This window comes from Prunus mume, linkage group LG4, assembly GCF_029339155.1.
Source record: "Prunus mume cultivar Tortuosa linkage group LG4, ASM2933915v1, whole genome shotgun sequence".
In the NCBI taxonomy this organism is placed as follows: domain Eukaryota; kingdom Viridiplantae; phylum Streptophyta; class Magnoliopsida; order Rosales; family Rosaceae; genus Prunus; species Prunus mume.
Genome location: NC_142701.1, coordinates 19,223,880 through 19,245,195, shown reverse-complemented (window position 1 = coordinate 19,245,195; position 21,316 = coordinate 19,223,880). Strand labels below are relative to the sequence as shown.

Genomic DNA, 21,316 nt, shown 5'->3' with positions numbered 1-21,316 from the left:
CCGAATGAACCAACCGAATCAAATTAAACTGAACTGAAAAATAAAGCTTTGTTTTATCAAACCAAAAAATTCAACGTTGAACTTGATTCGAACGAATCAAGTCAACATTTCGGCCCTCAATTCCAAATTTTTTTGAACCGGTAAACCTTAACCGAACCGCCTATTATTTAATTACATATAAAATTGACACATGGCATGATATTATTGGCTAAAAGGAACTTGTACCGCGCGCTTACTTGACTAGATTACTCTTAACCTAATATAAACATCTCCTCTTGACCTAACTCGCAGCCAACCTCCATCTCAATTTATTTTTTACGTCTGAACCTCTATCGTCTCCCTAGCTCTGAACAGCGCGCCATCGCTCGCTCTCTTTCTCTCTCTCTCTCTCTCAACCTTACCCTTTTTCTCTCCGACTCGAGCTCGACCACCTCACCTTCTCTCTCATCTCGGCCTGACCCTTCTCCCTCTGGCTCATCAGCACTAGATACTCTTCATAGAAAACAGTAAAAAAAAAAAAAAAGAAGTCAATTTTGTTTTGGGTTTTCATCAATTTTGTTTTGTAAGTTTTGCTTCTTTTTTTTGGGTTAATTTTGTATTGGGTTTTCAATTGTATGTGGATATTATGTTTTGGTTTTGCATATGTGAGAGCTATAGGTTTTGAATTGTATATTGGAATTTTTAGGGTTTTTGAGAGCTGTTGTAGGTGATTTGATCATTTTAGGTAAGTTTTGAGAGCTAGTTTGTATTCTAACTATCTTTCATCCCTTGGTTTATAGTTCACCAAAGTCAAATTTATGAAATAAGAACAAAGGATAACTAAGCTAAACCGTAGTGATGTTGATAGTCTTGAAATTGTTCATATTTGTCATCACAGTGGAGAGGCCTTTAGCTAAAGATAGATGATAATTTTCTTCTGGTGCCTATGTTTACTTTTATAAACTTTTTTTATTTCTATGATTCAAACTCTAATGGGGGGGGATTAAAATGAATATCTATTGAGCTCTAGTATGAGGTTATATAATTTTGTTGTTTATCTGTTTCTTATTCAGGAGTAGTAGTTCATGATTTTTGACATGTTCGTTTGTTAAACTTTGAAGGGTTTTGAAGATAAGGAAACAATTTATTTATATTTTTACTGAAATTATCTGTTTGGTGATTGATTGTTGACTGATACAAGTGTATTTTTGGACAGATGAATGCAAGTTGCTTTGTTAAATTTGTTATATTTTTGTCATGGGTTGTAATCATTATAATTTAGATTTCCTGCTTTATTTGTGTGTGTTTTTTTGTGATGGTTTGTAAGTCGTTCTACTTCCTTGGTTGGTTGATGATTGTGTGAATTTGTGATTGATTTAGTTGTTTAGAAACTTAGATTTGAATCAGGATTTTTTATGGATTATACTTGAACTTGCATGATTTCAGAATTTGAAAGAGTAGAAAAAAAATTTGGGCCTGTTAATACTGATTAGGTTTTGGCAATTTGACCAAAAAAAAAAGATTTTTAGCCAAAAAGTGATTTGGGCTTACTAGTATTGGGCTAAAGCCCGAAACCGACCAACAAACTATAACCGAACTGGAGCCTATTGGGTCGACTCAGTTTTGGCTTTGAATTTAGACCGGACCCAACCCGAGAATCAATGCCTTACTTGGTTTGACACTAAAGTCACACAAAATTAGACCCGACCCGAACCGTGCCCAAGCCTAGCTAAAACCTTTACATTCACCTTGGTCCAAGAATTCTATGGTGAGGGCATTATCTAAGGCCCTTATATGAGACCCTATCTCTTAATTGTTGGATTAAATTGGTTAGCCGTTGAATCAAATTGGTTAATTTGATCAAACGGTTAAGAAATATGACTTCATCTAAGGGTCTTAGATAATGCCCTCATTATTTGTCACATCTCGAATTTCTAACCACAAATAACCTGTTTAAGTTATTACAAACAAACTAATCCGGCACGCGAATCTCGAAACCTTCAACAAATGCACCAAGAATTTTTTTCTTTTTCCTTAATACAATACAACCCGTTCCTAACCACAATGTCAGTACAAACACCGGCGGAGCCAATGCATGCCCAAGGTGGGCACTGACCCTCTCTTAAAAATTGTTGTATAGATAATTATATATTAGTGATATTGTAAAAATATTATAAAATTCCTCACAAATTCTTAAATGCCCACTATTTTCTTTACTTTTCTTTCATTCTCATCTAAATTTCTTCTGAATTGCATGTATTTTGTTATCATGAAAGAGTCATAGGTTATTCATACAAAAAATAAAGAAAAAAAATAGAAATAAGTGATAAGTGATAAAATTAGAGATTTCTTAAAAAATAGGTTGATTTGTCATAAAAGAAAGCGTTTGAATTTGTAAGGGTGCCCCCTCTTACTTAAATTCATGGCTCCGCCACTGAATACAGACTCAACTCTTCTGAGTCAAATATTACATTCCAACAATTACATAATAAATTGAAACTTCAACCTATTACATATATGCTCCTCATAGTTTATTACACATAGCGGAATTCTTCACACCAAACTAAGCATTGTGTCTACATAGCAGCATCTGAGCCTCCCCCTCCAAACCTGCTCATGGGTTATTGTTCCCTGTAGGATTAGCCTCTACACCGTGGAATAGTGTACCGAGTTCACCAAAGAACAAACCTGGTAAGCTTTCTAAAGCTCGTATGAGGAAACCACAACCTTAGTATAAATATGTCATTTTTCACATAATACACAACAACATGCATGCACTTTCTTTAGCATCATCACACAATCCTTGTATAATCAAGGTACTCATAATCAATCAGAATCTTGACAATCACAATTCTTTTATTTTATAAGAACTGTTCGATCATCGATTGACCCAAAATTAGCTTCAAAGCTTAAGAGACAAACGTATAAATGTCACTCTTGGACAATAGAAGTGAGGGGACTCTCCTAACTCACTGAAGCCAAGTAACTATGTGTTACCCTCGTGAACATCTGTAATGGCGACAACTAGAGCTCTAACCGCTTTGGGATTTTGCACCCCATGCCTTTTCCCTATTAATTGCCACAGTCAACCTCTTAGAAATTATATTCCAATTGAAGGAATCAGTACATTCTCACATCTATCCTTCCAATCACAACAACACACACTCACCTCAGCAAACAATAAAATGCACTCTTCACATTAAATATTGTTTTCTATCTCAAATACAACCTTCACAACAATATATTTACGTGGTCATTCATTTATGAACACCACAATACAATCACAATAATATTGTCATTCCCAAGAATACCATCCATTTTGCAAAATCATGCAAACTCTTAATTGATTTTAAACTCACACATAACGGTTTCTCAAAAACCACAACATCATGTTAATTATATAATTATATCCATTACTATTATCAAATCCACATCATAATAAATGTGATTTTAGTCTGTTGTCAACAGCGACACTTCTTGAAAGGAAATTACAACTATAGTATTGGGTCGGCCCAATACATATTGCAACATGTAAGGTCTCTGTTTCCAATTGTTTTTACCTTCAAGATCTATAGTTAGCATCTTATTGTTTCGAGTTGTGTATATTGCTTGGTATGGAGAAAAGCAGTTCTTGAATTGGTATTCAGAAAAGTCACAAGCACAACCAATGTACCTGTTATGACTTGCATTGTAATATTGCTTGGTGTTTGAGGAGAGCAACAATTCATGTACTTGCATTGTAATAAGAGAAATAGTGCACCTATTAAACATGGTTCAAAGTGACTCTTGTAGTTCTAAATTATCCGTTTCAACAAATCTAATGCCTCATCCTCCAACATACTCGACTATTCTGGTTATTACCAAGTGTTTAATAATTTATTATTTGTTACACACGTAAGTGAACATATTTCAAATATCAGACTACTATTGTTTAAAAAAGAAGAAAGAAAGTAGAAATTTAAAATCCAAATGTAGAGTGAAAGTGAAACCAACAAGAAACAAAAGAGAGGAAGGAATGAGTGTTTTGTTTCCTGCTTTTAATAATACTTTTTGGTCCACGTGGTTTATCACTTTTTTCATTAAGGTCCTTATGATTTCAATTTGGTCACTTTTGCCCATGTATTTTTCAATTCCAATCAATTTAAGGACATTGCCCAATTTCCGTCAAATGCCCCTCCAGCTCTAATGGCAGTCAAACGAATTTGATGGAAATTGGGTAATGTCCTCAAATTGCTTGGAATTGAAAAACACAAAGAAGAAGAAGAAGAAGAAGAAGAAGAAGAAAAAAAAATTACAAATTACAAATTTAAGTTTATACAACAGAAAACAGGAAGGCAGGCAGGGCATCTCTTTTTCCTTTTTCACTAGAAAGAATCCAATAAGAGAGAAGAGAGCTCAGCAGTGACTTGTATCCACTGCTTTAATAATGGGTGAGGTCGAAGGCCTAGGAAAGAGCAAAAATCCAATTGTAATAATTCAGTTTCCACAATTACATTCTGTAATGTAGTTTCTTGAAAACTAAAATGCAGAACTTGTATAAAATTTCATTGAACTAAAGAGAGTCTGGTATTGCAATGCAATTTCCAAAACTGCAATGCAGTCTAGGTAAAATTCATTGTTAACAAGGGAACCTGCTATAGTATAATGATATAAGAAGAATATGTTACTTTTTACACTTTTCAACAAGAGGGTACAAGGAGTTTTCTTTAATCACAATAAATCTTGAAAACCAACAAAGAAAAAGTTTTATGTTAAAAAAAATATATATATATATTGAACAGTAAGGAAAAATAACCAAGTTACATACATGAGCATATGCTAACATTATGCCAAATTTCACTTTACGCAACACCACATAGGCATCGGGTAAATGAAATACCGATGCTATTAGTATATTAGGCATCGGTTTTATAAATAATAGGACTAAAAGCATATAAAGGCATCAACACAAATATTTTGTTTTTCCTACCGATGCCATTGATTATATTTAGCATATGTGATTGATACATACCGATGCGTAAAATTGTTGGGCGAAAAATAAATTTAAGGGCCAATTTATCTCCGATGCCAAAAGCCTATAGTTGACCGCTACAGTGTTTTTTCCCCAAAAAAATTTCGGCCCTTTGTGAAAATTTCAGATTCCTCCCCTCTCTCAAAAAAATTCCCTCTTCTCTCTCTCGATACCCTTACCTTCAAACTCCCATCTTCTCACCTTCAAACTCTCTTCATTTCTTTTCCTCCATCGATTTCTTCTACATCCTAAATCTCTGCGGCCATCCTCTCTGTCCTCCATCCATCTCTGCCGCCATCTTCTTTCTCCTCCGTCTTTACCGCCATCTTCTCCTAAATCCTAAAAATTAGAACAAACAAAACCTAATTTCTAAGCCCTCTTTTGATATCTTCGATTTGATTTGATTCGAATCCAGATCTGAGGACGCGATGGCTGTGCTAATCGATCTCTCTTGGCTCTCTCTCTCTCTCTCTCTCTCTCGCAGATCTGCTGCTCCACTCTCCAGCCTCTGTAAGTTCCTCCTCCTCTTTCTTCTAATTTAATTTTTTAATTTTCTTCTAATTTAATTTATTTTCAGCCTCTGTGTTATCTGTTTTAGCTGCATTGAAGGTTTTGATTATCAATGGGAGTTGGGAGAACTAAGCCGGCAAGTTGAGGTCAGTGAATGATGGAGGCTTTATTGAAAAGATATCATTGCATTATTGAAACATTTTTGAGAAGTTTCTTGTGAAACTGTTTCTGCTATGTGATTATATTGCTTGAACAGAGGTTTCTTTGAAAAATGTCACTTCTCATTTCAGCATATGTTTATGCAGTCTATTTCTCATTTCACTAGGATTTTTTACTTACTAGTTTTTTATTTGTAGATGAATTCGTACTTGCATTTTTTTTTAAAAATCCCTGATGAATTCTTACTTGCTATGCTTTTTTTTCAAAGTGGCTTAATGTATCGATTTCTACCAACTGCAGATGAAGTGGCTTAATGTATGAAACACAGTTAATAAGCTAATTACCTGTTTCGTGACTCTTGCTATAATTTCTTCGTTTGGTAAAGGTGTGTCAAAACGCATCTGCAAGACGAAGAAGCATCAGCGCGAAGTTCAAAATCATAAAAGTGCAAATATTTCTGATATACAAAGGATCATTAATCTCACATTAGAATACATTTTGACACACTGAGATGCAAAACGAACTTTCAAGAAACCTCATAAATTGTGGTTTGAAAATTTCAAAATAAAGAGGGTGTCTGGTTATATTATATGTAATCTCTACTTGTAAAACCTAAAGATTGAAAAATGTGATAACAATAATGCACATGTTTTCCTTACTAGAGGAGTGAACCATGTCCCTCAATGTAGTAATCTTCCGAAGAAGTAAGTGCTAGGCCGGCAAAGCAAGAGAAATCTGCATCAGGAGTATAAAGAAGATTAGATATCATACAAACATTGTTAAAGAATAATAAAGATGTTCGTCTGCGCCCACCTCTTTAAGTGGAGATCAAAGAATAAAAAATATCAGATATCATACAAACATTGTTAAAGAATAATAAAGATGTTTATAAGGATTTTTCCCAGAATATCAGGATCACCCAAATGTCATAGCAGTTCAACCAAGCAATATTTGTTCACCTTTTTCATTGATCGGAAAAGATTACTGTAGCAACCAAAGAAAACATGGAGTCAGAGTCGAGACAGCGACCGAATGCGGATGAAAGACGACCTCTGAGTTCTCACAGGAGCCACTAGACAACGACCGGTTACTGGAGCTACGGGTAAAAGAACCCAAGAAGCCATAGATTGAAGCTTTTAATAATCAACAACTTAAATTGAGCTCTCTCCCCCTCATTCTAATGTATTTCAAACGTATAGCCGTCCGGCTATACTCTTAGAATATTCTAATATATTTATCAAGTATAGCCGTACGGCTATACTATTTAAATATTCGAATATATTTGACGCGTATAGCCGTTTAGAATATTGTAATATATTGTACGAGTAGGGCCGCACGGCTATACTTTTAGAATATTCTAATATGTTTTAGCAGTATAGCCGCTCGGCTATACTATTTAAATATTCGAATATATTTAACGAGTATGGCCGCTTGGTTATAGTTTAGAATATTCTAATATATTTCAAGAGTATACCCGCGCGGCTATACTAGTTAAATATTCGAATGGCGATATGTTTAGAATATGCGTATAGCCGCGCGGCTATACAGTTAAAAATATTCTAATATACTTTAAAACAGTGTATCATTTTTAGGAATATTTGCGTTGTGCTATAAATGTTTTGCGTGACATTTTTGTTAAATTATTTTAGGGTTTAGGGCTAAAATACGACTTTCCATAAATTAGATTAATTTAGTCTATTTTAGACTATTGCTAATAATAAATTGGTCAGGAATTTGGGCTTAAAGCCTGGCTGTAGCTTAATTGAAGCAGATAAGAATGATCTCTTGTTGTAGCTTAATTTGAAGCAGATAAGTCTCAGATCAGATTGGTGAGCCAGTGCTCTCATGTCATTATTATATATGTCTCTTGAAATGGTTAAGACATTGAAAGTTGCTAAAGTTCTTGTCTGATTTATAAATGAGTTTGAACCCTTTGCGGCTACCATTTTTCATTTGTTTCAATTCGTTTTTGCTTTCGAAAAGAAGAAGCTTTATATGTATTATAGTACCTAGAGGGACATGAAGGATTAAGTGCAACATTTTATGAAGGTACTCCCATTTGTATGCAATAAAATGATGGACAGTGTTTGATTTTGTGGCAGATCGAACTAGTTACAGCAAATAGAATTGACAACCAAATTGAGATACAATAATTGAGAAAGGAAAGGAAATGAAATACATTAATACGACATACGTTTCAATCTGTCCCTTGCAAATACACACAGAACTGACATACTGATGCACTATAATCAACACACACACACACACAGAGATATATATATATATATATATATATATGTGTGTGTGTGTGCATGTGCATCCATTGGCGGATCTACAGAGGCGCAAGGAGGTGCAGCTGCACCTCCCTTCGCCGGAAAAAGCTTTGGAGGTGCCTGAAAATGTCCCTCTGCTAATGCCCACAACAGCTATGGTATGTAAGCTCTATGAGGCGCCGTCAATGGCTTATTCCTCTCGAAGAAGAAGACCCAACCCTGACTCAACTTTTGTTTTCCTCTAGGTTTTAAGTGAACGACGTCGGATTGAGATGCGTGGGTTTTTTTTAATGAAACGATGTGTTTCGTGTAGTCTGGTTTCATACAATAAAGACACCACCATTTGGTTTGTAAAATCCCCAAAACTCTGCCTTATAATTTAATTCCATATAATCTCTACCATTTTCATTCACCCAATAGAATCACTGCACTTAGCATCTATTTTAATGTTTGGAACCTTGCCACTACTAAAGTCATTTAATGAAATCACAATTTATGACCACAAAATATATATATTATTATTACTGATTTGGCTCTCTTTGTATTTTGTATGATTAATACAATAGCACATGAATAGATGATCAATTCCGATTTATTTGTTTAATTGATAATTTGATATGCATTTCAATTAGATTAATTGAAATTAATTTTTTTAGATTTTTTTTATTTAGATTAATCTTCGTTAGATTCTAAAGGTATTTGGTTGTTTAATTATTTAATTATTTTTGTGTTTTTAGTCTTTTATTTATTGCCCCTTTCCTGAAAAATTTCTAGATCCGCCACTGTGTGCATCGTTAAGAATGTATGAGACTGACACTCAGCGTCGAGAGAGGGCTGCAGCTGAGAGCAAGATTAAGAGTATAAAAACAACAACTCCTACAAAAGATCCAATTAAGGAGCCAGAGATGCGCTCGCAGAAGGAGTTGAATTGCTGGCAGATGGCAAACCAATTTGCCTTGGCATTTCCCTTGTGTGCCAAGTATACAATAGCTGCTGCTGCAGAGGCACCTGCTGTCAGAAGAGCCAACATTGCCTACACAACACAATCGGATAAGACGAGGAAGCATAATGGATAGCATGATGATGGTTGCAAAAAAAAAAAATCTTAATTAGGTATTACCGTGTCGAAGAAGATCGAGATAATTCTGCTCCTTTTGGCGTTGCTTAGTATGATGTGGAAGATGGAAAGGGCTAGAGAACACACCAGATATGCACACACGACGGAATTGGCAACCACGAAAAACCTGTTCTTAAAAGAAGCAGAAGTTTATTAGTTTATATATGTAGCAGAAAAGATATTCATGAACACAGAGAACTTGATGTTCAGGAACACATACGTGAATGTTGGAAGATCATCGTACTCGGCCCTGAACTGAAGGAACTGAGTGAAGAAGGGAAGCCTTTCCCTAGTGGTTCCCATGGCTATTGCACTTACCAAGGTACCAAGAAATGCAATGATCCTGAGAATGAAGTCTAGTATGGATACCCCTTTGTTCACCCCTCCAATTTTTGGGGTGCTTGAAGCGCTTTTGGACTCACCAAGCTCAATAGCTCCTCCTGCCTTCATGTTTCACTATAGATTAAATTTGGTGACTGGTTAAACTCTGGTGTTTGAGAGATGGGCTTTGAAACTTTGAGCTGGGAAGCTAATTGTGCATGGAATAGCAGAGTCCAAGGGGTGTTTATATGCATGCAGAAAAGCTAGCACAGGGTGGTTTTTAGTAGCTTTTTGGTAGTCATTGACTTTAAAAAAACCCGTCAACTCTACGTTTGCATCAGGACCTTATCACTTGAAAAACATCTTATCAGACAAAAAATTCATATAAAAAGGCTTGTTCCTGCCAGGAGTTCGGGTGGACTGAACACATGAATTGTGATGTGTAAGGACTACCTACTCGTACTTGAGAACCACTTATAAGGTCACCACCACTTTGGGGGAGCTTGCGACCAAATGAAATATGAATAAGCAGAGAGAAAATGGGGGAGCTTGGGGAGGGCAGTTAGACATCTGGGGATGCAAAGGGAAACTGAGTTGGTGAATGATATGAGGAAAAAAAGATCCACATACTACTTCACTTGTATAATATCAGTAAAAACCCTAAATCCAAAAAAATATAAATCGAGCACAAATTAAAGGATCATTGCTTCTAGAAATTCTAGACTAAAATAACTCGAGTCTCCAAGATTAGTGGTTATTTTTATCCAATTTTTTTTACAACCATGGCATAAGATTTATCATCATATTTAGGTATTTCGATCTGGAATGATCTTGATTCTTTTCCATTAGCTCTTTTCCATATTCCCCACCAGGTTGTTTAACAATGTTAGCTGCGTTGGTTTTGTTACTGAAGAGTTGGTAAGCTTTTCTTATTTATATTATCCTTTAGCCGCCAAAAGCTGTGCCTGTTGCTGGAAATTAAAAGCAGCTCTTGCTTATCTTTCTACTCCACCCATTAATTAGTGCTCATATATATAACTTGAATATATTAAAATTCCAAACACAGCTTGCAGTGTTGTAAAATATCTAAATCTCCCGTATCTGTGCAAGCAGACCTGTTAGTTCTAGGGAGAAGAGAGGCTTAGGATAATAGCTTGATGATGAATAGAAAGCTTTGAAAAAAGTAACAAGATAATTTTATTTTATTGATTGAAATAAGAAAGGTACAAGAGCTTTAGAGATAGTTGGATACAAGAGGTGGCTGATGGGAGTTTAGACAGCTGTAGTTATTCAGCTTTTTCTAACTTGAATACATAATTGGGCTGCTATAGCTATATATAGAGTAGCTATAGTAAACCGACTCAAAGGATGGCAAATATCTAGTGAAGTCGGTTATTGCATAGTAAACCGACATCTCAAAATGTTTTCCAGCCACTAGCTGTCTAAGCTAGTCATTGATAGTATCCTGGGTAAAGCTAACCCTCCTTGGTGTATCCAACAGATTATTCAAGATATTTGGGCCCTATCCTCTTCTGTTGCATGCATCCAGTTTCAACACGTTTTCAGGGAGGCCAACTTCACGGCGGATGCAGTTGTAAAATTAGGTCATGGTCTTTCTAATCAAGTTTTGTGGGAGCATGGGCTTCCCTTATCTGTTAGAACCCCTTTTTATTTTGACCTCTTCGGACGCTCTTGCCCGCGAGGCTTTGTCTTGTAATTTTTCTTTTCCCTATCAAAAAAAAAAAAAAAAAGACATGAGTCTAGAATAGTCTAGTTATAATACATTATATGATTAATAGGATGTTTCTAGTGTAGAGCTCAAATTTGACTTGCCATTTTTTCTCAATTTTTCTAGACTTTTCTATATTATTCTAGTACAAGTGTGCATTATTTTTTAACAAGACCAAAGACTCAACATCAGGCTTTTCTCCCAGACTCATCTCCTTAAACATCTAAAATGCCTGCTCATTCGACCCGCAACGTACATAAACTGCAATCGTTGCATTCCAAGTCACCGCATCTCTTTTCGTAACCTCATCAAAAAGCGTCCTTGCACTCTCCATCTCCCCTTGCTTTGCATACCCAACCCTGTAATCATCACATTCCATGAAACCGGATCTTTAAAAGGCATTTGGTCGAAAAGTCGCCTGGCCACATCCAACTTCCCTCTTCTTGCACATCCTGCAGTCAAAGCTGACCATGGCACAACATCCCTCTTCTCCGAAGCATCAAAAAGTGAGTTTGCATTGCAATCTTCAAATCCCCATAATTAGCATGAAAATAAAAAAGGGTGTTTCTAACAAACGTATTCGATTCAAATCAGAACCTCACAACCTTTCCATGACCCCCCATACCCATCTTAACCCAAGAAAGCTTAGTGCAGGCCTTGAGTATAAACGACAAAGTGAAGCTATCTTTCCCTGAATGCCGATATTCCATCCGGGTATACAGTACGATTGCATTTAATGGGTTCTGGCTCTGAGCTGAGCCTATGATGATGGTGAAGGTGTCTGGTCAGCAACATGAACGAACAGTTTGCCTGAAATAGCCATATCACTGGCGAAGATGAGTTCTCTTAAAGAAGAATAATCTGAATTGAAGCCATTGACGACAATGGAAGCGTGGACTTGCTTGAGAGCTCCAAGGTTGGTACATTGTTCCAGAGGCTTGACCGTTGGTGACGGTTGCCGACCCTGTCGTTTGGCCTCTTTCTGATCGTCACACGTTGCCCCTTTTTAATTGTTCGTTGCATGCCTTCATCTCCTATTGCTGGGAGCCCAAACTCAAATAGTATGTTTGCCTTTATTATAAGATGGGAAAAAGTCGATTAATTATTTCTAATTTGGCACCAATACAAAGCAATATACAAGGCTATAAAAAGGCCACAGGTATTCCAAATACAAAAGAATTCTTTCTCCTGTTGAACTGGGGTTTAAAAACTAGAAAATTTGGCATAATTCCAATTATGATGAGAGATATTCGGTGTAATCCACGCAAAAATTATTGTTAATCCAAGTCCTATGAATTTGTGAAACCGGTAATTAATAAGTTATTGATTTGTAGGACATTAATTATCATATTTGACTTGAATTTAATTGCAAATCTATTTGTTGAATTTTGAAAATTTCCAAGGTGTACCACCTCAAAATTTATAATAAGAGTTTATGGAAACTTCATACCTATAAATTCTCAAAACATTATGGACATATTAATTGCTTAATTGATGAGAGTGGACTGCAATTGAAAAGGGAGAGTCCATACTCAAGTGGGTTTGGTCTAGTGGAAAATTGAACGGGCTAGGCTACACATGTTGAGCGAATGTGATCGGGCTCTTCAATGAGGTCCCGAGTTCAATCCTCCATATGTGTAACGAATCTTTTGGGAGAACTTTTCCTTAACTCGTGCCCAACTCGGAGAGGGCGAACTTCTGCCACCTTTTTTGTAACCAAAAAAAAAAAAAAGGAGAGTCCATTACATGTTGATGAAAATGGACCTATATATGAGAGGCCCAATTAAAAACCCTATATGCATGTGTATATCGATTTGTTTTCTTTTACTCAAGTTTTGTTTTGTGAGACGCCATGAGAGTTGGTAATATCAAAGGAAGGTATGGTAGAAAGTCATCCCTTGCAGCAATACTGAACCATCATCGTACTTCATTGAATCCGATATTCGATGATCTCCCGGATGTTGTACTGGTGGAGATTCTTTGTCGACTCCGTTGCTATAAGTTGGTTCATCAATGCAAGTGCGTGTCAAAGCGTTGGTGCACTCTCATATCGGATCCGTATTTCATTGGCCGCTTTGTATCTCTACAAAGAGAATATCATCATCAGCAAACGCCAATCATTCTAATAAACAAAAAGAGAGATTTGCTCAATAGAATGTCCGATCCCCTGAAGCCTTTTTCCAGAAGATTCAAGAAGTCTCATGGCGATTTGATCCAGCAAGAGCCGGAGGTGGCAGGTACGTATAATGACTTACTTTTGTGTTACACAGGACAGTATTATGAACGTAATTACTACATCTGCAATCCATACACCCAACAATGGATTGCTCTTCCGCCCGCACCTCCATGTCACGAACAGACAGTACCTTTGCCAGAGGGGTTTATGTGCGATCTTCCCTTGTATAATAAGTATACAAATGATGATGACCTGAAAGGGCATAATAGTAATAATATCGCAGAGCTTAATACCAATTACAGGTGCAAGGTTATGAGATTAATTTGTCCCAGTTATGGGAAAAAATACAGCAAATTCAAAGTGCAGCTCTTCTCCTCAGAGACTGGTCAATGGAGAGAGACAATTGTGTCATCCCCACAAGATATTAGGCTCGATACTGTCAAATTTCATATTTGCTTTGCTAATGCTTACAACAGAATGTTGTATTGGATGGGTAGTGTACACTTTCTCCTGGAGTTGGATCCCTTCATAATCAACAATGGTGATTATAAATGTCGTCTCATTAATCTGAGGGATCATCATTTTGACGGCAACATAATACTTTCTTGCCTGGGTGTGTATGGAGGGCGTCTCAAGATGTTTGACTTCGAATTGACTACCAATACTTTTTTAGTTTGGGACGTGAATGTGAATAAAGAAAAGTATCATGGAGGATTTGAAAAGGTGTGCTTGGAGAACATGACAAGTTATATACTGGAGGAAGACATGGTTCGGAAGAGAGGAGACGTTCTAGCTTCTGAATGTATGGCTTTGGACCCAAACAACGAGGAAATTATCTATCTAGTTATAGATTATGAGATTGTCATGTTCAACATTCGTACAAGAATCCAGTCGAAACTGGATAAAAAGTATACTATTGATTATGGTTTGAACTGCGGGTTCTTCCAAGTTGTGGTACCATGGTGGCCGACACCCGTTCCTAGACTACCACAAGATGCTCATGCTCAGTCCACTAAAAACCAAAGCCAGTGGGAGGAAGAAATGGGGAAGGTCATGTAGTCGGCGCCAAGCCACAACTGCAGTCGTCAAGCGAGAGTTGTGGAGGAGCTGCGCCTGATGAGGAGGATGTTAATTTGCATTTAGCCAAAAAGTCGAGGACACATTGTTAGGGGACGAGTGCCTGTTTACGTTACTAATAACTTCTTGTTTGGTACAAAAACAATATTGGCTTGGTTTGTTTATAAATTGAAACTGGTAGTTTCATCTTCAATTCTCTTTACATTAACTCAGTTCTGTTTGCTTAATTTGTTCCTAAGTGCATTAGCTCTATGTTAAAATCAATCCATATTTAGTTTGCGCACGTGATAGGATAGACTAAATTAGGCAAGTATGTATGGCATTTCTCTCACATCAACCAAATGATGGGCTTGATGCCAAAAATTAAATCAGCTCTTGCTTATCTTTCTACTCCACCCATTTATTAGTGCACATATATAGCTCGAGGCAAATTCACATTTTGGTACAGTAAACAAAAGCATATAAGGATATTTCTCTCTCCGGCCTCTCCTTCATTGTCCAAAGGCTTTTTTGAAGCTCGCGCATCATCTACAAAGTAGAACCCAAAGGCAAAAAGAACAGCTTTTGAGTTTTGTTGAGAATTTGGGTTGAACCCCTTGCCATATTCTTACAATCCTCCCTTTATAACCATGCGAAATATTAGAACTATTATAAGAGACCTAATCTTCTGATAAATAAAATGTCTTTTACCAGAAACCATCGTTGCATTTATAGCTGGGTAAACATATACAGGTATGTACAACTCTTTTTAGATTTGACAAACTCACTCATAGACGCTACGCTACCTTATAAGAGACTTGAGATTCCATTTTAGACTAAGTTATAAACCATCAAAGCATCTAAAGATGGTGGCTAAGTAAAGTCACAAGCCACTTAGTGGATAAAAACATTAACTAACCAACCACGAGTCGGTAGAGAAAGAATGAATGAATGATTACTGTGTTAACCCAGTTTGGTCTTCGAATCCTTTTGCCGAGAAAATCCACTTGAAGAAAGAAGCCTTGCCAGGAAACCCCGGCTGCTGTTTGCGTTGTCCTTGTCACTAGAATTGCTTAGATTGCTTATGAGAGACCAGTGTGTCTCAAAGTCTGGCTCAAAACCACTCTGTTGCATTGCTTGCATGAGCTCTGACGTCTTCCTGAGATTCTTTTCTAAGCGATACCTATTAATTACAGAAGAATATATCTCCCTGCTCACTGTTTCACCTACGCAAACCATTGAAAGCAAAAGCCTTTCTGCTTCTGCAGTTTGTCCATCTTGGCATAGATTGTGGACAAGAATTTCCCATGTGTTGATGCTTGGCTTGAGATTTCTATCCAGCATCTCAATATGAAAATCCATAGCTTGGTCCAGTTGATTAACTGCACAGCAAGAGGTGATGACAGAGTCATAACTAGTAGCGTCTGGAAGATTTCCTTTCTTCAACATTATGTTTAGAAGATCAACTGCCTTGCTCAGTCGTCCACACGAGCAAAAACATTTAATTAGATTATCATAGTTGATATTCTCAGGAATTAGACATTTCTCTACCATCCTGTCCAGAAACTTTTCTGCTTCTTGAAGCTTACCATGAGAAAGAAGGTCCTCAACAATGGCATTTTGAATGATTGAATCATGAACCCAGCCTCTTGATTCCATTTCTCGACTCAACTCCAAGGCTTTCTCGAGCTCCCCAATCCCACACAGGCTGGTCATAACTATTCTCAAGTTGCGGTTGCTTGGCCTAAATTCCTTAGAGATCATAGTAGTGAGAATTTCCACAGCACTAGACACATCTTTACACCGAGAAAACCCATATACTAGAAAATTATACGTTACTTCATTCAGTAGCAATTTCTTCTCTTGCAAATGATCTAACACGTTATTCACAATCAAAGTATTCCCAGTTTGGAAAAGATAGAAAATCAGAATATTGTAAATGGTGAGATCACGAGGCTCATTTTGTCCCTGCATGAGCTCCTTCAGATTCACTGCATAAAGAACCCTACCTTCCACACACATCAAACGCACCAAATTGCGGAAAGTTGCAAGTGAAATGCTGAAGTTTTTCCTTATCATGACACCAAGTAGCTCCCTCACTTTCTTTAAGTTGTTAACCTTGCAATGACCCTGAACCAAAATATTGTAAGTTTCAGTATCAGGAAGTATCCCCTTTAACAACATATTCCGTAATATAGTGGTTGCCTCTCCAACCTTCCCTGCCATACAACAGCCTTCAATTAATGCACGATCAATGGAAAGTGAAGACAAAGGCTTTTCTCTTAGACCAATCTCTTTCAAATAAATGGCCTTTTCATATCTACCAGCCCTACACAAATGAGAAATTAATAGGACAGAATCGTCCAACCATGGTGCCAAATTTCTAGCCAGCATATTTTCCATTATCTCAAATGCTACAGGAAAAGTTTTCTCCTTACACAATCCTCTTATAAGATAGCTATAAGCCACATGATCCAGGATGCCACCACGCTGTTCAAGTTCTTCCAACAATATGTGCGCAATTCTTGTAAAGCCTGTAACAGAAAGCTTTTCAAGGAACATATGGCATATATCTAACCGTAGGTGAGGCAGGGATATCAGCATGCTTTCAAGAAGCTGTAGTGCTTCCCTTAGCATCTCTTTCTTGCAAAGACATTCCATTATCGCTTTACAATCTTCCAACCCGGGTAACCATCTGTTCTGTTGAGCATTATTCCAACAAGCATGCAGCTCCTTCAAATTTCCTCTCTTGCACAAACCTTTAATTACAGCAGTGTATGTCTCATTCTTGATTTTCAGATGCCTTCGGAACATTCCATCCAATATTATCCTTCCATCACATATCAACCCTTTCTTCATGTATGCTTGGACGAGCAAATTTAAAGTTTCCTGGTCTAACTGATCTACTAAGTGAGACTTTTTATGCACAACAGCGGTGATACCCTTAATATGTGAAGGGGATGCAGAGAACCCTTTCATTAAGGCAGAGAAGGTAGAAGATGACAAGTCTTGCCCCCACCGAACCATCTCATCTACCAACATCAATGCACCCTTCAAATTTCCAAGAGTGCATTCTTTCATCATAAGTGAGTTATAATCAGGTACCATGCAATCTTCTAGGATCCAAGTGACTCTCTTCTCATACTCATCCAGGTCTGTATCCAAATAAAGTCCATTCCCAAGATTATCATAAAACTCAGTTGAAGAAAACCCCAAATCATTGTCTCTCTTCAACCTCACAGATAATGGATTGAAACCCAAAATTATAAATGCTTTGGATAGTGAATCCTCTGCTGAAGAGTTTTGAATTAGTCCATGGCTTGCCATGTCAAAAACTATCCTTTTTGCTTCATCAAATTGTCTAGCTTTACAATAGCCTGCTAAGAGAATTCTGAACGTCGATAAATCAGGTATTGTCCCCCTATCCATCATCTCATCAAAGATTTTCTGGGCATGCTTCCACATATCCCCCATAAAGACAGCACTGATAAGAGCATTATAGGTACATTTATGGGGCTTTAGTCGTCTTGACAACATCTGTGACAGGTAAATGAAGGCATTTTTTAGTTTTCGTTCACGACAACTCCAGCCAATCATGATACCAAAGGTTATCTCATCAGGATTGAAGCCTAAATGTTCCAATTCTCGCAAAAACAGTTCTGCCTTTCCTGTTCCAAAATTGCTACATTGAGAATGCATAATCCTATTCCCAGCCAGAACATCAGGTGCGCGCTTGATTTCAGCACAGAAACTCAGCAAATCATCAAAGTCCTTCTTCTCACAATAACCATAAGCAATTTCATATAGAACTAAGTTATTAGGCTTGAGTTCAAAAGCCATAGTCTTCTTGACGAGATTTCTTGCTTCCAGAAGCTTTCCATCCTTGCAAAGGAGTCCAATGACATCCTCAATTGTGGCCTTCTTCACACCTCTCAAATCAATACCCATTTCTGTCATATCCCAACAAACTCGAAAAGCCAAATGGGTCTTCTTCATTTTAACCAAATGATCAAGAAGAGCATCATAACACGATAATGAAGGGAGTAAACGGTGCCTCATTCGATCATACATAGAAATGGCCATTTCTGATTCACCAGCATCAACACACCCTTCAATCAAATTACTGAAAACTTCATGACTATCCAATAAAATTCCTTGGCTTTCCATTGTGGAAAGCAAGAATTCAACTTCTCCAAGCAACCCCACTCGGACAAGCATCGAGACCATGACCTCGCATGACTGAGAGAGATGCTTAAAACCCTTACTTTGTCCATTAACCCGTTTGAAAATTTCCCACAAAGACTCAACCTTGCTAGCTTCAAATCCAACTTTCCCACACTGAAATTGAAAACCGAGTAATAATCCAAGCACATCGTCAGGTTTCACCTCCGAAACCCGCCTAAGTCTACGCGTGTATTCAGGTACTATATCCGAAATCTCCAAAAGAAGGTCTTTTAGAGACGCGTTAGCAAAGCCTTTGGCTTTATTCTTCTCAGAAAAGTGGGAACATCTAGAAATGACAGATTGGGCAATACCAGGGCAACAAATAGAAGATAAATCTATCTGGGTATTGTTATTTGTGGTCGTTGAAGACGAGGGGAATGAAGGGTATGCGAGACAAGTGGTGGTTGAGAACTGGTATTTAGCGTTGAAAAGTGAGAACAGAGAGTAAAAAGAACGAACCTGTTTGATATAGGGCTTGTGAGGTGAGAAAGCATATAAAACTTGGAGCATTCCATTGCAGAAAGCTATGGTGGAGGAGGTGGTGGTGGTGCTCCGTCTCATCTATGTAAGGCCTACATATAGTTATGTGCTTTGGCTCTTGGAGCTCTCAGCACTCGGCAGAGTTTGAGGTTGGTGTCTGACTGACTTGTGTCTCTCAGTCTCTGGAGGGAGCTAGGGAACGACAGCAGATAACGTCGTTTCGCTTCTATTAACGACCTCCCCTAACCCAAACCCAACAAAGGGCACTATTTGTATGTTGGGCTTTTCAATAGGTTGCAATACTTTGGGCTTTTCAATCATCTGCAACAGATTGGGCCTATCATTTTTGTAAGGCCTGCATACATTGTAGATGCTTTGGGCCATGGCAGTTCTCAGCAGAACTCAGAACAACACCCGACGAAGTCGTTTTGCATTTAACCGAAAACCAAATAACCTTGTTTTGTAGTAAGGCGCTTATAGCTCAAGTGGTTAATAGCAAACTCATGCTTGATGTGCTGTGTTTGAATCCCGTCCCAAAATATCGCTTTTATTGAAGGAAAAAAAGTCTAAATGTAATTAAATCGCCATCTAATCTAAGTGATTAATTATCCATGATCCCACCTAAAGGGTTGACTTGGAGCACTCTTTGAGGACACCAAAGGGGCATTGCCCTTTTGACGCGAGACAAAAAGAGTTGACCTTTAATTGGCTTAAGCTCCAAACACAGACAGATAGTTGCCCTGTCTGGTGTTCTCATCTCATCATCCACCAAAATCCTCAAATATCATCAGCATTGAAGTTTTCCTCTTTCACAAAGAAAAATGAATCGGAACTTGAGTGCGTTTGTGATTGGATTGGTGGGTGCAGCAATGACCTTGTTTGCTTATTCTCAGACTCTGGTGTCTCCAAATCAGTCCATCGCAATCGGTCTCCTTGTTCTCATGTTTGGTTTGCTGATCAAGGAAGGTTTTATATCTCTGTAGCTCTCCCCTCCTCTGTTTCCTCCTTTGCTTCCCCTTTTTCGGGTTTCTCGTTGAATTATGTGATTTTGCTAGCACTTTTTCTTATGTACAACTCCTGATGGAAACGTATTTGGTTGCTTATTATGGGGGGTGTTAATTTGTCATTGTTTCAATTCGGTAGGTAATTTTATTTGTTATTTTGTTGCCTGTATCTCGAAAATGAAGCAAATCTGAGCTGCTCATAAGAACTTTCCTTGGTGTGAAAAATGTGGGCAATAGAGATTAAATGACTATTCTAGATATGTTGACCGAGGCAGAAATAATGTTTTGCGTGTTGCCTTAGAAATCATCCAAGTTTTTTAGTCTACACGGACAAACTCTCATACAGCAAGAATAACACTATTTTGTTATTCCCATTACAAGTAAGTTTTTTTTTCACATATAAAGGCAAAGGTATGCCACGCGAGAAGTGGCCTTAGCACCCCACTTTATTTAATTCTGTTAAATATAAAGAAAAATTGTTACATTTAAGTCTGTGGTCCTCTTACTACTCAATATTTCTCAATTCAATATGAATATAGTAGTACAATCATATTACATTTCTGAAAGAAAACTACTCATTTCAATCTAGTAGTGTTATTGGTAATAGTTTACTCAATAAGCCAAAAACATGTATGTAATTAAACTTGAAATTTTACGTTTACCCTTCCAAATACAAAGTCTGACTCTGCCCCCTGATCACCAACCATTTGTGGTACCATTTTGGACCAAATTTCGGAGAAACAATCTTATGTGTGGGTTCCCCTGCCTCTCACAATAGTGAAAGTTTATGATAGCTACTACTGTGAGTGGGCCTCACACAATTTTTGTGAGGACAAATACACAATCTTATGTCCAAATTTCGGTATAGATTGATGACCCCACATAGCCTGTAATAATCTCTAGGCAAAGGACTCAGGAGGATTCTGGGTTTCCTAACATCCGTGTAGTGTTTGAGCTATCAAACTCTCAAAAAATAATCTCCATGAATTAATTCTAAATTTAATTTAACAAAATCATGTAATGAGTAAATTTGATACATATTATATATAATGACACACAGCATATGTTGTGATAAAAATTAATCCAATCCCAAGTTCCCAACTACCCCAAACACCGTAGTGATAAGTTAACCATAGTCAAAATGGTGCAAAGTTTGCAACTTGCGTATACAAAATTGCAGGGTCGGGCATGATGTCCTGTATACACAAAATATCAAGTTAGCAGACAAGGAAAGGACCGTGTGCCTTCAACTTTCCACCCCTAGTCTTGCGTTGTGA

At 37.4% G+C, this 21,316-nt stretch overlaps 3 protein-coding genes, 1 long non-coding RNA gene and 1 pseudogene across 4 annotated transcripts; 2 read left to right on the top strand and 3 right to left on the bottom strand.

Annotated features, from left to right (window-relative positions):
* The first annotated feature begins 5,072 nt into the window (after positions 1 to 5,072).
* On the top strand, positions 5,073 to 5,794 carry LOC148918080 (uncharacterized). The gene is made up of 2 exons (XR_016126027.1): positions 5,073 to 5,500; positions 5,589 to 5,794. It is a non-coding gene; the product is annotated as an uncharacterized LOC148918080 (long non-coding RNA).
* A 2,916-nt stretch (positions 5,795 to 8,710) lies between these two features.
* CASP5 (casparian strip membrane protein 1) lies at positions 8,711 to 9,499 on the bottom strand. Its single transcript, XM_008232763.2, has 3 exons — positions 9,270 to 9,499; positions 9,053 to 9,176; positions 8,711 to 8,965 (listed from the first exon to the last, which is right to left on the bottom strand). Exons 1-3 carry the CDS (start codon positions 9,497 to 9,499, stop codon positions 8,750 to 8,752), a joined length of 570 nt encoding a protein of 189 aa, XP_008230985.2. The 3' UTR covers positions 8,711 to 8,749.
* Positions 9,500 to 10,418: 919 nt separating this feature from the next.
* On the bottom strand, positions 10,419 to 12,122 carry LOC148918079 (pentatricopeptide repeat-containing protein At5g15300-like; annotated as a pseudogene).
* Positions 12,123 to 15,036: 2,914 nt separating this feature from the next.
* On the bottom strand, positions 15,037 to 19,230 carry LOC103330026 (Pentatricopeptide repeat (PPR) superfamily protein). The gene has a single exon (XM_008232568.3). The coding sequence runs from the start codon at positions 19,114 to 19,116 to the stop codon at positions 15,295 to 15,297; it is 3,822 nt and encodes a 1,273-aa protein (XP_008230790.2). The 5' UTR covers positions 19,117 to 19,230; the 3' UTR covers positions 15,037 to 15,294.
* A 486-nt stretch (positions 19,231 to 19,716) lies between these two features.
* Positions 19,717 to 20,141, top strand: LOC103330025 (uncharacterized). Its single transcript, XM_008232567.2, has one exon. It carries the CDS (start codon positions 19,857 to 19,859, stop codon positions 20,016 to 20,018), a length of 162 nt encoding a protein of 53 aa, XP_008230789.1. The 5' UTR covers positions 19,717 to 19,856; the 3' UTR covers positions 20,019 to 20,141.
* Positions 20,142 to 21,316: the final 1,175 nt, after the last annotated feature.

Bases quoted from the DNA above. Each gene is read 5' to 3' on its own strand.
- CASP5 (XM_008232763.2), bottom strand. From the start codon at position 9,499: ATGAAGGCAGGAGGAGCTATTGAGCTTGGTGAGTCCAAAAGCGCTTCA. The intron at 9,177-9,269 runs GTATGTGTTCCT...TTTTAAGAACAG, and splicing joins GATGATCTTCCAACATTCAC to GTTTTTCGTGGTTGCCAATT. The intron at 8,966-9,052 runs GTAATACCTAAT...TGTGTTGTGTAG, and splicing joins TCTCGATCTTCTTCGACACG to GCAATGTTGGCTCTTCTGAC.
- LOC103330026 (XM_008232568.3), bottom strand. From the start codon at position 19,116: ATGAGACGGAGCACCACCACCACCTCCTCCACCATAGCTTTCTGCAAT.
- LOC103330025 (XM_008232567.2), top strand. From the start codon at position 19,857: ATGAATCGGAACTTGAGTGCGTTTGTGATTGGATTGGTGGGTGCAGCA.